This window comes from Zophobas morio, unplaced genomic scaffold (genome assembly GCF_036711695.1).
Source record: "Zophobas morio isolate AGI-343-1 ecotype UQ-CSIRO unplaced genomic scaffold, CSIRO_AGI_Zmor_V1 ptg000016l, whole genome shotgun sequence".
Taxonomy (NCBI): Eukaryota; Metazoa; Arthropoda; class Insecta; order Coleoptera; family Tenebrionidae; genus Zophobas; species Zophobas morio.
This window is the reverse complement of record NW_026972121.1, coordinates 4,476,446-4,492,938: the sequence shown is the minus strand read 5'-3', so window position 1 is coordinate 4,492,938 and position 16,493 is coordinate 4,476,446. Positions and strand designations below refer to the sequence as shown.

General features: G+C 33.0%; 1 protein-coding gene across 1 annotated transcript in view; it reads right to left on the bottom strand.

Moving 5' to 3' along the window:
• The window catches only part of LOC135129596 (phosphoinositide 3-kinase adapter protein 1), a 71,580-nt gene extending 55,294 nt beyond the window's left edge, over positions 1 to 16,286 (bottom strand). The window contains exons 1-4 of the mRNA XM_064056788.1: positions 16,057 to 16,286; positions 15,861 to 15,963; positions 554 to 903; positions 198 to 450 (exon numbers count right to left, since the gene is read on the bottom strand). Coding sequence (XP_063912858.1) covers positions 198 to 450; positions 554 to 903; positions 15,861 to 15,870 — 613 coding nt within the window. The 5' untranslated portion in view covers positions 15,871 to 15,963; positions 16,057 to 16,286. The remainder of the gene's footprint in view (positions 1 to 197; positions 451 to 553; positions 904 to 15,860; positions 15,964 to 16,056) is intronic.
• Between the last annotated feature and the right edge of the window lie 207 nt (positions 16,287 to 16,493).

Below are 16,493 nucleotides of genomic sequence, written 5' to 3'. Positions count from 1 at the left end.
TCCTAACAAACAGACCTCCCAGAGCACTCTTCGAGCAATCATCGTCACCCCAACAAGCGCTCATTGTTTCCACAAATCCCCCTCTTCACACACACTAACTCTCTTCAAAGAAGCCATTATTCGAGCCACCATCTTAAATTGTACAACGACATCATTGTCTCTATTATCGAATCACTGTACATTGGTAAATTACTCACCTCGAGTGCAGCGAGGACACCGCTTCCTGGGGTACGACGCGTGACGCAGGGAATGGTCGTCGAACAGCGAAGAGGTCGCCTCCCCGTCGGAGGTGGCGTGCACGATGGCCTGGGGCAGGTCCTCCTTGAAGGAGGAGGCCATGCTGGAGGAGCGCTCGCGGTTGATGAAGGTGCCGATGGAGTGGCGGCGCTGCGTGGACGCCTTCCCCGGGGAGTAGTTGTAGTAGGTGGCGGTGTCCTCGGTGAGGAACACCTGAAAACACGCCAAATTTTAACTATAAATTTTAACTATCAATTATAGCTAAATAAGAACCGGTAGCTATTTTAACTAATTATAGTTAGGCGAAAAATCTGACCTCGTCCCCGGACGCCTCCCCATCCTCCTCCTCCTCCGTGGGCACCAGGTTGTACACCACCTCCCCGTGCCCGTCGCGGCTCTTCAGCGAGTTGGACCTGCTCTGGTGCTTGAAGGCCAGGTCGGGCGCGATGTCCGACAGCCTGGGCTCGCCCATGATCAGCAGCTCCTGGTTGGAGTCGGCCGAGTTCGAGCTGACCGAGCGCAGGAAGCTGCGCAGCCTCCTCTGGCCTTTCGGCGGCGTGGAGGTCCGGCTCAGGGAGCACTCGCTGTCGCTGGTGCCCATCCTGTGGGGCTTCTTGTGGCTGACTGGGGCCGCCTCGGCGGCCAGCGAGAAGTACGACGGGTTATCTGCGGACAGAAGCAGGTAAACAGCGTGAATGGTAAAAGTGCCCAGATGGGACACGACCGGCATGGTAATGGGCCGGCGAGAGACGGTAGAGGAAGTCAAAGATCCGACAGGATGTGAGAGGTGGCGCATTTTAAGCGGCGCTTTCGAGAGAGATGAGTTTCTCGGGAATTATGTATGCCGATGGGCGAGGATGGCGATGGTTTATGGGAGGGAGGTTGTTGAAATGATAATGGTTGCGGGTACGGTCGGGGAAAGGATTTCGGGCCGAGTTCGGCGGGGAATATTTATTGTGGAGGGATAACATTGACCCCGAGGTGGATACTTGAGGAAGTTAAATGTCGGTTTTGTACGGGCTTTCGGTTCCAACATTACTGGAATTGGTTGAAATCATGTTTGTTATTTTTTCACAAGTTTCAGCCAAAAATGAAGAAGGAAAATTTTTTGAAAAGTAGGTATACAAGATAAAATAAGAAAATACAGAGAGAATTAATGCAAAATCTAACAAACTACAAAATTTAACCCAAATTTATATATAAAACCAACAAAAATAATACAATAATGTTAAAAAGATCGAGAAATTGAAAATAAAAATAAACGAAGTATGAAAACTCAGGAAAATAAAAATCAATTGATTTCGGAAATTAACATGCAAATAAGAAGAATAAAGATTATAAATTTCGAAAAATAAAATAAAAATCTCAAAATAAAAAAAAAATTACCTGCATTTTTTTGTTTTGTTTTTTGTTTCTTGATAAAATCTGTTTTTTGACATATGTAAGAAAGAATACTTAGATGTGTATGATTACAATGTTTGAATTGGAAGAATAGAGAGAAAGAAGAACATTTCAAATTCTTTGAAATTCTTTCAGATTCTCTCAGAATCTCCCAGGTTCAGATTCTCTTAGATTTTCTTAGATCTATTCAGATTCTCTTAGCTTCTCTCAGATTTTTTTCAGATTTCTTCAAATTCTTTGAAATTCTTTCAGATTCTCTCAGAATCTTTCAGAATCTCCCAGATTCCTTCGGAATCTCCCAGATTCCTTCGTATTCTCTTAAATTTTTTCAGATTCCTTGAGATTCTTTCAGATTCATTCAGATTTTATAAAATAATATGAACGAATCTGAATGAATCTGCAGCAATCTGAGATAATCAGAGAAAATCTGAAAGCCTCTGAATGAATCTGAAGGAGCACGAAAGAAACTCAAAGAATCTAAAAGAATATACAATAATCTCAAGGTACCTGAAAGAATTTGAAGTTTTCTTGTTGTTCTTTTTACAAGAATTTCTGGAATTCTTTTTAGTCCTAAGGCTCTTATTCAAGTTATTTTCTGAAAGAATATAAGATATGTAGTATGAAACAATCTGCAAGAATCTGATAGAATACTGAAAGAATTTGAATGAATCGAAAAAAATATGAACAGATCTGGAAGAATATGCATTAAAATAGGAATTAAAAGAATGTGGGAGATTCCTTCGTATTCTCTTCGATTTTTTCAGATTCCTTCAGATTTTCCCGGATTCTCTCAAATTGCCTTAGATTCATTCAGATTTTATAAAATTAGTTCGTTCAGATTCTTTTAGATTCTCCAGATTTCTTCAGATTCTCTTAGATTTTCTCAGATTCCTTCAGATTCCCTCAAATTCTTTCAGATTCTCTCAGAACCTCCCAGATTCTCTCAGATTCTTTCAGACTCTCTTAGTTTCTCTCAAATTCCCTCAGATTCTCTTAGATTTTCTCAGATTCTTTCAGACTCTCTCAAACTGCTTCAAATTCATTCAGATTCTCTCAGAATCTATCAAACTGGCTCAGATTTCTTCAGATTCTTTCAAATTACTTCATATTGTTTCATATTCTTTTAGATTATTTCATATTCTTTCAGATTCATTCAGATTCTATAAAATTCATTTAGATTCTCTCAGATTCCTTCAGTATCTCTTAGATTCTCCAAATTCATTCAGATTCTCTTAGGCTCTACAGATTCCTTCAGATTCTCTCAAATTCTCTTAGGTTTTCTTAGATTTGATTTGCTCAGATCCTTTTAGATTCTCTCAGATTCTTTCGGATTCATTCAAATTCTTTCAGATTCTCTCAGAATATTTCAGAATCTCCCAGATTCTCTCAAATTCCTGCAGATTCTCTTCGATTTTCTCAGATTCCTTCAGATTCTCCCCAATTCTGTCAAACTCCTTTAGATTTATTCAGATTCTCTTAGAATCTACCAAAACTCGCTCAGATTCCTTGCGATTCTTTCAGATTCTCTCAGATTCCTTCAGATTCTTTTCGATTAGCCAGATATCTTCAAATTCTCTTAGATTTTCTCAGATTCCCTCAAATTGTTTGAATTTCTTTCAGATTTTCTCAAAATCTCCCAGATTCTCTCAGAATCTCCCAGATGCTTTCAGACTCTCTTAGTTTCTCTAAAATTCTTTCAGATTCTCTCAGAATCTTCCAGAATAACTCAAATTCCTTCTGATTCTCTTCGATTTTCTCAGATTCCTTCAGATTCTCTTAGATTCTCTCAGATTCCTTCAGATACCGTCAGATTCTTTGACATTCTTTGAGGTTCTCACAGAATCCCCTATATTCTCTTAGACTCTCTTAGATTCTTTCAGATTCTCTTAGATTTTCTCAAATTCGTTCAAATTCTCTCCGATTCTCTCAAACGGCTTTAGATTAATTCAAATTCTCTCTGATTCCTTCAAATTTCCTCAGATTCTTTCATATTATTTCAAGTTACATATCTGATATTCTTTCTGAAAATAACTTGAATAACAGGCCGATGACTAGAAAGAATTCCAGAAATCCTGATAAAAGAAATAACAAAAAAGTAAACAAAATTTCAGATTCCTTCAGATGCGTTCAGATTCTGTGAAACTTTTTAGATTCTTTCAAATTTTTTCAAATTCTCTTAGATTATTTGAGTTTCTTTCATGCTCCCTCAAATCCCTTCAGTTTCTCTCCGATTCCCTCAGACTCTCTCAGAATGCTTCAGATTCATTCAGATCTTCTCAAAATCTATCAGACTCGCTCAGATCCATTCAGATGCTTTCAGATTTTCTTAGATTTTCTCAGACTCTCTCAGACTCTTTTAGATTCTCTCAAATTCTTTCAGATTCCTTTAAATTCTTAAAAAAAATTTTTCATATTCTCTCAGATTCCCTCAGATTCTTTCAAACTGCTTTAGATTCAATCAGATTCTCTCAGAATCTATCAAACTGGCTCAGATTCCTTAATATTTTTTCAAATTATTTCATATTGTGTCATAATCTTTTACATTACTTTATATTTTTTCAGATTCATTCAGATTCTATAAAATTAATTCAGATTATCTCAGATTCCTTTAGTATCTGTTAGATTGTCCAAATTCCTTCAGATTCTCTCATATTCTCTTAGATTCTCTCGAAATATGTATATCAAACTGGCTCAGATTCTTTCAAATTATTTCATATTCAGTCAGATTTATTCAGTTTCTTTAAAATTCTTTCAGAATCATTCAGCTTCTCTCGAATTTTTTTAGATTCTCTTAGGTTCTCCAGATTCGTTCAGATTCTCTTAAATTCGCATCCGATTTTCTCAGACTCTCTCAGACTCTTTTAGATTTCCTCAAATTCTTTGAAATTCCTTCAGATTCTCTCAGAACCTCCCAGATTCTTTCAAACTCTCTTAGATTTGCTCAAATTCAGATTCTCTCAAAATCTATCAAACTCGCTCAGATTCCTTCAGATTATTTCATATTGTCTCAAATTCTTTTAGATCATTTCATATTCTTTTAGATTCATGCAGATTCTGTAAAACTCACTCAGATTATCTCAGATTCCTTCAGATTCTCTTCAAATTCTTTGAAATTAATTCACATTCTCTCAGAATCTATCAAACTAGCACAAATTCCTTCAGATTCTTTCAGATTATTTCATATTGTCTCAGATTCTTTCAGATTATTTCATATTGTCTCATATTCTTTTAGATCATTTCATATTCTTTCAGATTCATTCAGATTCTATAAAATATATTGAGATATTCTCAGATTCCTTCAAATTCTCTTAGATTCTCCAGATTCCGTCAGATTTCTCACATTCTCTTAGATTTTCTCAGATTCCTGCAGATTCTTTTCTATTATTACCTATACCTATAAATTATTTTTTGTTCTTTTAGATTCTTTGAGTTTCTTTCGTGTTACCTCAGATTTATTCAGATTCTGTCCGATTCTTTGAAATTCTTTGCGATTTTCTCTAAGGTTGCTTCAGATTCATTCAGATTCGTTCATATTATTTCATATTTTCTCAAATTCTTTCAGATTCTCTCAGTTAACTTCAGATTATCTCAGATTTCTTCAAATTATCTCAAATTACTTTAGATCCTATCATATTACATATCACATATTCTTTCCGAAAATAACTTGAGTAAGAGGCGTAGGACCAGAAAGAAATAACAGAAGAGTAAACAAAACTTCGAATTCTTTCAGATGATCTCAGATTTTGTGAGGTTCTTTTAGATTCATTCAGATTTTTTCAGATTCCTTCAAATTCTTTCATGTTCCCTCAGGTTCCTTCAGATTCTTTCAGATTTTTTCAGATTCTTTGAAATTCTTTCGGATTTTCTCATAATCTCTGAGAATCTCTCAGAGTCTTTCAGATTCTCTTAGATCCTCTCAGACTCAGACAAGTTTTTTCTGATTCTCTCAGATTGCTTTAGATTCGTTCATATTATTTCATATTATCTCATATTCTCTTAGATCATTTTAGATTCATTTAGATTGTTTGAAATTCTTTCAGATTCTCTCAATTTCCTTCAGATTCTCTCTGATTCCTTCAAATTTCCATTCAGATTCTTCAAATTCCTTCAGAGTCTGTCATATTGTCTTAGATTCGTTCAGATACATTTAGATTCTCTCAAATTCTTTCAGATTACTTCAAATTCTTTGAAACTCTTTCAGATTCTCCCAGAATCTTCGAAATATCTCAGATTCTCTTCGATTTTCTCAGATTCCTTCAGATTCTCCCAGAATATATCAAATTATCAAATTAGCTCAGATTCTTTCAGATTTTTTCAAATTATTTCATATTGCCTCATATTCATTCAGATTTATTCAATTTCTTTGAAATTCTTTCAGATTCATTTCACATTCTCTACAATTTCTTCAGATTCTGTTAGGTTCTCCAGATTCGTTCAGATTCTCTCAGACTCTCTCAGATTCTCTCAGACTCCTTCAGATACTCTCAGATCCTCTCAAACTCAAACAGGTTTTTTCTGAATCTCTCAGATTGCTTCAGATAAGTTCATATTATTTCATATTATCTCATATTCTCTTAAATCCTTTTAGATTTTTTGAAATTCTTTCAGATTCTCTCAATTTCCTTCAGATTCTCTCTGATTCCTTCACATTTCCAGTCAGATTCTTTCAGATTCATTCAGATTCTCTCAGATGCCTTCAGTGTCTGTTAGATTCTCCAAATTCCTTCAGATTCTCTCATATTGTCTTAGATTCGTTCAGATACATTCAGATTCTCTGGGATTCTTTCAGATTACTTCAAATTCTTTGAAATTCTTTCAAATTCTCTCAGAATCTTCGAAATATCTCAGATTCTCTTCTATTTTCCCAGATTCCTTCAGATTCTCCCAGAATATATCAAATTAGTTCAGATTCTTTAAAATTCTTTCATAATGCCTCATATTCATTCAGATTCTCTAGAATTTCTTCAGATTCTGTTAGGTTCTCCAGATTCATTCAGATTTTCTCAGACTCTCTCAGATTCTTTCAGACTCCTTCAGATTCCCTCAGATCCTCTCAGACTCAGGCAGGTTTTTTCTGATTCTCTCAGATTGCTTCAGATAAGTTCATATTATTTCATATTATTATCTCATATTCTCTTAGATCCTTTTAGATTGCTTGAAATTCTTACAGATTCTCTCAATTTCCTTCAGATTCTCTCTGATTCCTTAAAATTTCCATTCAGATTCATTCAGATTCTCTCAGATGCCTTCACTATCTATTAGATTCTCCAAATTCCTTCAGATTCTCTTATATTCTCTTAGATACGTTTAGATTCTCTCAGATTACTTCAAATTCTTTGAAATTCTTTCAGATTCTCTCAGAATCTTCGAAATATCTCAGATTCCTGCAGATCTTCTCAGAATTTATCAGACTCGCTCAGATCCATTAAGATTCAAAATTCTTTTAGATTCCTTCAGAGTCTATCAGATTCTCTCAGATTCCCTCAAAAGAGTGAACAAAATTCAGATTTCTTTAGATTCCTTCAAATTCTTTCAGGTACCCTCAGATTCTTCTATATTCTCTTAAATTCTTTGAGTTTCTTTCATGTTCCCTCAGCTGTTTTCAGATTCATTGAAATTCTTTCCGATTCTCTAAAAATCCATCAGACTTGGTCGGATTCATTCAGATTTTTTTAAATTCTTTCAGATTTTCTCAGATTCCTTCAAATTCTTTCAGATACCTTCAGAGTATTTCATACTGGCTTAAAATGTTTTGAATTTCTTTCATGTTCCATTAGATTCTTTCGGATTCTTGGAAATTCTTCCAGATTATTAAAATTAAAATTGGAGAACTCGAGAAAGTCAACATCCAAAAATTGAAAAATTCAAAAGTTAGAAAACTAAAAAACTGAAAAACTTAAATTCGAAAAATTGGAAATCGAAAAACTGAAGAAACAAAAAAAAATGAAGAATTTGACCAATTTTTTACCTTTCGCTGTCTTGAAATCTTTCCATGAACAAATAACGAAAGTGAATCTAAATTAGCAGTAAGTTTGACACCACGTGTTGTCGCACCCCGCATTTTTCACAAATGATTCAGCGCCCACTACATGATTCCACTATCAAACACTATCTCTCCATTGTAATTCTGTTGTTATCACCGTCACCCAAACTTCAAAAACGTAAATTATCGTTCAACAACGTCCAGCCCGCCTGACACAGATTTCCAAACATTTATAGATTCCAAAGACACGTCGAAAAATAACTCTCGAATTTTTTTTCAGGGAACACCGCTGAAAAAACATTTTCGCGCTCGTAAAACTTCCACCAGCCAAAACTAACCTTCCGTTGATGTTTTAACGAACGTACAACCTATTTTTATTTGTTTGTTTACCCTGGTGAGATAACTACTCCAATTCTCTCCCAAAAACAATAATTTATTCGGAATGGGCGAACTTTTATCTGTGTTTTAACGTGGCCACCGCCGATTGGCGCCCTTCCAGCAATTATTCACTCGGGACGGGGACTTTCAGCGCAGTCAATGATTAATTTACGGCTTATTTTCACTTTCTGGGAGAAAATCCGGAAAATCGCCACCATCTTGCGTCACGTGTGCGTTTACGCTCGTAAATGGAGACGTTATCCTTCGATGAATTATTCATTGCACTTTTCTTTTAATTGCGGTGGCGTCATCAACCGCAGATTTGCCGCATACACATCCATCTAAATGGTAAGCACACGTGCTCCACGTGCGCAAATAGCGCTTTTGGGAAAAATTCGAGCGCTGGTCGTGGGGCGAGTTTTCAGGGAAAATTACCAACGCTGGTAAAAATAGCTAATGGTATCCTGTATTAGAATTAGATCGGTTTGTAAACACCGGAGGAAACAATAAGCACAATGGCGTGAGCGTGCCGAGGCGGCAGGGACTTTTGGTGCCAATTTTAGGTCGAAAATGCATCTGTGGAACGTCAAAAATTCAAAAGCTGTGGAAACTGTGACCGGGCTATTTTGACCATCGTCGAGTTATTACTATTATTATTGTTATTATTATTTATTATATTGTTTAAATAAAGACCTCCATTTTTAAATATGGCCACCTGGAGAATTTTTAATTACACCGCTAAAATTCAACCTTATTCCAATAAGGAAATAAGTTCTGTCAGATTGTGTGAATTTTTTTGATAATATATATACGGTGACTGCGGTGTGTACGTTGGGACACCCTGTATGTTGTAAATCTCTACTTTTAATTTCTCGTTTTTAAATTTTTGGATTTTTCAGTTTTCCGGTTTTCAATTTTTCGATTCTTCAGTTTTAGTTTTTTTTTTTATTTTGGATTTTTTAGTTTTTCGTTACTATAATTTTGTGAATTGCTATTTATCAGTTTTCATTTTTTTGTTTCTTTAATTTTTAGATTTTGCATCTTTTTAATTCAAAATCTCTCGAATTTTCAATTTTTAATTTTTCAATTCTTCAGTTTTTCATTCTTTCAAATTTTCGATTTGCAATTTTTCGTTTCAACTTTTTATTTCCTTCATTTTTACAATTTTCGAATTTTGAATGATTTAATCTTTTAATTCTCTGTTTTTCCAATTTCAATTTGTTCAATTTTTCGCTTTTTTTGTTTCTTCAATTTTTTGACATGGAATTCTCCGAATTTTCGCTTTAGAATTTTTCAGTTTTCGATTTTCCAACCTTTGGATGTTTCAATTTTTAGTTTTTGCATTTGCAGTTTCATGAATTTTCAACTTGAATTTTTCAGTTTTTCGATTATTCATTTTTTCATTTCTTCAATTTTTAGATTTGTAATTTTTTGCTTCGGTTTTTTTTATCAATTTTCATTTTTTCAGTTGAACTTTCTTCAATTTTTCTATTTGAAATGTGTTATAAATTTTCTTTTTTCAATGTGCAAGATTTCAAGCTTTTGATTTTTCAGGTTTTCGATTGCAAATTTTAGGTTTGCAATTTTTCTAGTTTTCATTTTAAATATGTAACAACAGTATTTTTTAAAATATTTCACTTTTTCAGTTTTAGAATTTTTCAATTTTTCAATTATTTGATTCTAAAACTTTTTCATTTATTTGACTTATTCTTATACTCAATTCTTCAATTTTTCATTTCTTCAAATTTTCGAATAGTAATTTTTCATTTCGATTTTTTATTTGCTCCATTTTTACAATTTTTTTATTTGCAATTTTACTTGGTTTTTCAGTTTATTGATTTTCCAACTTTTGAATGTTTGAATTTTTATATTTTGGGATTTTTCGATTTGCAATATTTTGTTTCGTCTTATTTTCTTTATTTTGTCAAATTTTTTCGGTTTTTCAATGTCCTAATTTTATAATTTTTCAATTTTTAGATTTTTTAATTTTCCGGTTTTCAATTTTAGACTTTTTTTGGATTTTTCAGTCTTAGTTTTTCAACTCTAGATTATTGGGTTACAGGATTCTAGATTCCAAGTTTAAAATTCTAAGATTGTAGTAAACACAAAGATTTTGAATTCCAAGATTCTAGATTCTAGTTCTCAATATTCTGAGTTCCAAGATTCTAAATTATTTAAAAAATTGATTTTTTTTAAAAAACGCGTCTTAAATCCAAAATCGCAAATTCTTGAAAACTTTAATCCAATAATATTTTTATTATTAATTTAATTATATTTTAAGCTACAAGTTTTAGTTTGAAATTGCAAGATTGTAAATACTCAGACCCTGAACTCCAAGATTCTAGATTTCAGGATTCTAGATTCTAAGTTTCTAGATTACAATATTTTGGATGCTAGGATTCTGAATTTCAGAAACCTAACGTCGAAGGTTCTAGATTCGAAGATTCCAGCTTCCGAGATTTTAGATTCTGAGTTCCGGGTTTCGAATTCTTGAATTCTATGGTCTAAAATTCATAATATAGGCTACATTTTAAGCTCCAAGTTTTAAATTCTAAGATTGTAAATGCTCAGACCCCGAACTCCAAGATTCTAGATTTCAAGATTCTCGATTCTAAGTTTTTAGATTATAAGATTCTAGAATCCGAGACTTTAGATTCCAAGATTTTGGATGCAAGGATTCTGAATTCTAGAAATCTGAATTCGAAGGTTCTAGATTCCGAGATTCTAGATTCTGAGTTCCGGGTTTCGAATTCTTGATTTCGTTGGTCCAAAAGTCATAATGTGTACTACATTTTAAACTCCAAGTTTTAAATTCTAAGATTCTAAACACTAAGACTTTGAATTCCAAGGTTCTAGATGCCGAGATTTCAGATTCCGATATTCTAGATTCCAAGATTGTAGATTCTAGTTCTCAACATTCTGAGTTCCAAGATTCTAAATTCCCAGATTCTAAATTATTAAAAAAATTGAACTTTTTGAAAAACGCGTCTTAAATCCAAAATCGCAAATTCTTGAAAACTTTGATCCAATAATTTTTGTAATATTAATTGAATTATATTTTAAGCTCTAAGTTTTAGTTTGAAATTCCAAGATTGTAAATACACAGACCCTGAACTCCAAGACTCTAGATTTCAGGATTCTAAATTCTAAGTTTCTAGATTACAAGATTTTGGATGCCAGGATTTTGAATTCCAGAAATCTAACTTCGAAGGTTCTAGGTTCCTAGATTCTAGATTCTGAGTTCCGGGTTTCGAATTCTTGAATCTATGGTCCAAAATTTATAATATATGCGACATTTTAAGCTCCAAGTTTTAAATTCTAAGATTGTAAATACTCAGACCCTGAACTCCGAGATTCTAGATTTCAGGATTCTAGATTCTAAGTTTTTAGATTACAAGGTTCTAGAATCCGAGACTTTAAATTCCAAGATTTTAGATGCCAGGATTCTGAAATCTAGAAATCTGAATTCGAAGGTTAAAAATCCTAGATTCTAGATTCTGAGTCCCGGGTTTCGAATTCTTGATTCCGTTGATCCAAAATTCATAATGTGTACTACATTTTAAGCTCCAAGTTTTAAATTCTAAGATTCTAAACACCAAGATGGTAAATACTAAGACCCTGAACTCCAAGATTCTATGGTCTAAGTTTCTAGATTACAAGATTTTTTATTCCAAGTTTTTAGATGCTACATTCCGGAATATGAGATTTTAGATTCCAAGATAGGATTCTAAATTTCAGAAATCTAACTTCCAAAGTTCTAGAATCCGAAATTCTAGATTCTGAGTTCCGGGTTTCGAATTCCTGAATTCTATGATCCAAAACTCATAATATGTACTACATTTTAAGCCCCAAGTTTTAAATTCTAAGATTCTAAACACCAAGATGGTAAATACTAAGACCCTGAATTCCAAGATTCTATGGTCTAAGTTTCTAGATTACAAGATTTTTTATTCCAAGTTTTTAGATGCTACATTCCGGAATATGAGATTTTAGATTCCAAGATAGGATTCTAAATTTCAGAAATCTAACTTCCAAAGTTCTAGAATCCGAAATTCTAGATTCTGAGTTCCGGGTTTCGAATTCCTGAATTCTATGATCCAAAACTCATAATATGTACTACATTTTAAGCCCCAAGTTTTAAATTCTAAGATTGTAAACACTAAGATTTTGAATTCCAAGATTCTAGATACCGAGATTTCAGAATCCGATATTCTAGATTAAAAGATTCAGGGTTCCGAGATTCTAGATCTCAAGATTCTGAGTTCCAAAATTCTGATTTCAGAGATTCTAAAGTGTTGGACTTCATTTGTGGCGTTCTGAATTATTAGATCCAGAATTTTAAGTGTTTAAAAAAAATGAATTTCTTGAAAAATGCGTCTTAAATCCAAAATCACAAATTCTTGAAAACTTTGATCCAATAATATTTTTAATATGCATTAGGGTTTCGAATTCTTGAATTCTATGATCTAAAATTCATAATATGTACTACATTTTAAGCTTTAAGTTTTAAATTCCAAGATTGTAAAGTCTAAGATTTTGAATTAGAAGATTCTAGACGCCGAGATTTCAGAATCCGATATTCTAGATTAAAAGATTCAGGGTTTTGAGATTCTAGATTCAAGATTCTGAATTCCAAGATTCTAAATTGTTGGACTTCATTTGTCCCGTTCTGAATTGATAGATCCAGAATTTTAAGTTTTTAAAAAATTGAACTTTTTGAAAAATGCGTCTTAAATAGAAAGTCGCAAATTCCTGAAAAATTTTGATCCAATAATATTTTTTAAATGCATTAAATTTTAAGCTCCAAGTTTTAGTTTGAAATTCCAAGATTGTAAATACTCAGATTCTGAACTCCAAGATTCTAGATTTCAGTATTCTGGATTCTAAGTTTGTAAATTACAAGATTCTAGAACCCGAGAATTTAGATTCCAAGATTTTGGATGCTAGGATTCTGAATTTCAGAAAACTGACTTCAGGTTCTAGATTCAAAGATTCTAGAATTCGAGATTCTAGATTCTGAGTTCCGCGTTTCGAATTCTTGAATTCTATCATCCAAAATTCATCATGTGTAATACATTTTAAGCTCCAAGTTCCAAGGATTCTGAATTACAGAAATCTAACTTCGAAGGTTCTGGATTCGAAGATTCTAGATTCAAAGGTTCTAGATTCCGAGATTCTAGGCTCTGAGTTTCGGGTTTTCAATTCTTGAATTCTATGATCAAAAATTTTTAATATATACTACATTTTAAGGTCCAAGTTTTAAATTCTAAGATTGTAGTAAATGCAAAGATTTTCAATTCCAAGATTCTAGATGCCGAGATTTCAGAATCCGATATTCTAGATTCCAAGATTCAAGGTTCCGAAATTCTAGATTCTAGTTCTCAATATTCTGATTTCCAAGATTCTGAATTCCAAGAATCTAAATTATTGACTTCATTTGTCCCGTCCTGAATTATTAGATCTAGAATTTTAAGTGTTTAAAAAATTGAACTTTTTGAAAAATGCGTCTTAAATCCAAAGTCCCAAATTCCTGAAAACTTTTGATCCAAAAATATTTTTAATATGCATTAATTTTAAGCTCCAAGTTTTAGTTTGAAATTCCAAGATTGTAAATACTCAGATCCTTAACTCCAAGATTCTAGCTTTCAGTATTCTGGATTCTAAGTTTTTAGTTTACAAGATTCTAGAATCCGAGAATTTAGATTCCAAGATTTTGGATGCTAGGATTCTGAATTCCAGAAAACTGACTTCAGGTTCTAGATTCGAAGATTCTAGATTCTGAGTTCCGGGTTACAAATTCTTGATTTCTATCATCCAAAATTCATAATATGTAATACATTTTAAGCTCTAAGTTCCAAGGAAATCTAACTTCGAAGGTTCTGGATTCGAAGATTCTAGGTTCAAAGGCTTTAGATTCCGAGATTCTAGGTTCTGAGTTTCGGGTTTCCAATTGTTGAATTCTATGATCCAAAATTCATAATATGTACTACATTTTAAACGCCAACTTTTAAATTCTAAAACTGTACGCACTAAGATTTTGAATTTCAAGATTCCAGATGCCGAGATTTCAGAATCCGATATTCTAGATTAAAAGATTCAGGGTTCCGAGATTCTAGATCTCAAGATTCTGAGTTCCAAAATTCTGATTTCCAAAATTCTAAATTGTTCGACTTCATTTGTGGCGTTCTGAATTATTAGATCCAAAATTTTAAGTGTTTAAAAAATGATTTTTTTGAAAACGCGTCTTAAATCCAAAATCGCAAATTCTTGAAAACTTTGATCCAATAATATTTTTAATATTCATTTAATTATATTTTAAGCTCTAAGTTTTAGTTTTCAATTCTAAGATTGTAAATACTCAGACCCTCAACTCCAAGATTCTAGATTTCAGGATTCTAGATTCTAAGTTTCTAGATTACAAGATTTTGGATGCCAGAATTCTGAATTCCAGAAATCTAAGTTCGAAGTTTCTAGATTCGAGGATTCCAAGAATTCTTGAATTCTATGATCCAAAATTCTTAATATGTACTACATTTTAAGCTCCAAGTTTTAAATTCGAAATTCTCGATTCCAAGATTCAGGAATCCGAGATTCTAGATCTCAAGATTCTGAGTTCCAGAATTCTGAATTGCAGGATTGTGAGTTCCAAGATCATCCACAATTTTAAAGTTTTAAAATAATAAGAATAAAGAAGAAAATACATCTTAAACCTAAGGTGTCAAATTCTTGAATTCTATGATCCAAAATTCTATAATAATAACTATAATTAAAAAAAAATGTTCACTTCTTCAATTTTGTAATTTTAGAATTTTTCCATTTCTCAATTTTTCGATTTTTAACTTTCTCAATTTTTTGTTCTTCAGTTCTTCGATTTTTTGTTTTCTCAATTTTTCGATTTTTCAACTTTTCGTATCAAAAAAATTGAAAAATAGAAAATTGTAAAATTAAAAAATCCAAGATGAAAAAACGAAAAAGTATAAAATGAAAACTTTCAAAAATCTAAAAATTAGAAATGAAGAACTTGAAAACATGAAGAATCAAAAGATTAAATACTGAGAAAATTAAAAACAGAAAAAGTCCAAATCGAAAAATCGAAATATTGAAAATAAAAGAAATCGGAAAATCGGATAATTGGAAATCCAAAATCACAAAATTGAAAAATTTAGAAATTAGAAAACGAGGAACTGAAAATTTGAATAAACGAAAAATTATAACATCGAAAAAACGTTGCAAAAATGGAGGGTATGAGAAAACGAAAAATTGTGACATAAAATTGAGAAAAAGAAAAAAAAAATTAAAAAGTCGAAAAATTGAAAAATGGAAAAGTTTTGAAGTCGAGAAAAATTGAAAAATCTGAAAATTAAAATTTAAAAAATTAGAATGAAATATCGAAGAATCAGGAAATATAGAAATCGAAAAGTTGAAAAGTCAAGTCGAACGATCGAAAAACTAAAATTTAAAAAACTATAAAATCGAAAAAAAAACGCTGAAAAATAGAGGGTATGAAAAATCGTAACGTAAAATCGAGAAAATGAAAATTAAAAATCAAGAACTCGAAAAACTGAAAAACTGAAAAATTTTGAAATCGAGAAATTGAAAAATTATGACATTGAAAATTGAAAAAATTGAAAAATAAATCAAAATTTTTCGAAAAATTGTAAGACTTGATTGTGTGAATTTTATTTCTTTATGATAACCCTTATATAGATAATAATATACTGCCTCATGCATAATTTTTTTGAGTCACCTGTATAAGTTGTAAGATTACCATCTTAGGAAGTAAAAACCACCACAGCCGCTTGTATTCCCACAAAATCACCCATCCACCCACCACCGTCCCATCCACCCATAATCCACTTACCAAGATCCATTGTCTCCTCTCCCAACCCGGCCGATTCCAGACACCCTACGTCAAACCCTGCCTACTTCTACTTTAAGACCGCATTTATTTAAAGCTTGTAAATCTGAAACAAGAGTACAAACATCAAAACACTGAAACACTGTTCGGGCGAATTTGAGCGTTCGCGTTTGATAATGGACACATTCAACATAAATACCTCATTATCTAATTAAATTTCGCATCTAATTTTACCCGCGACTAACGAGACCACGACGGAGTGTCCACTGCCAGCGACGACGGTCTAATTTTACGCGCCCGATTTTCATTCATTCATTTTCGTTTTCGTTCCATTCAGACGCATTTCGGAATTTTGAAAACGCCGAAGAGCACACTCGCACGACACCGGCGCTGAAACGGACGCAGAGGCGGCGCGCACGTGTTACTTAAGACCTGCGGCGGCTGAGACTGAAACGCTGAATCCTGAAGTGCCGAGATTGAAGCTCAGGAGGGGGGACGCGTGAGAGGGGGAGGGGGGTGGGTTGGGTGGTAACCGAATCGGGGGTTGGGGGAAAATAGGGAAATTGTCACAGAGACGGCGAAACGGAACTACGAAGAAATATAGAAATATAGGAATGGAATGTTCTAGAACAAGAT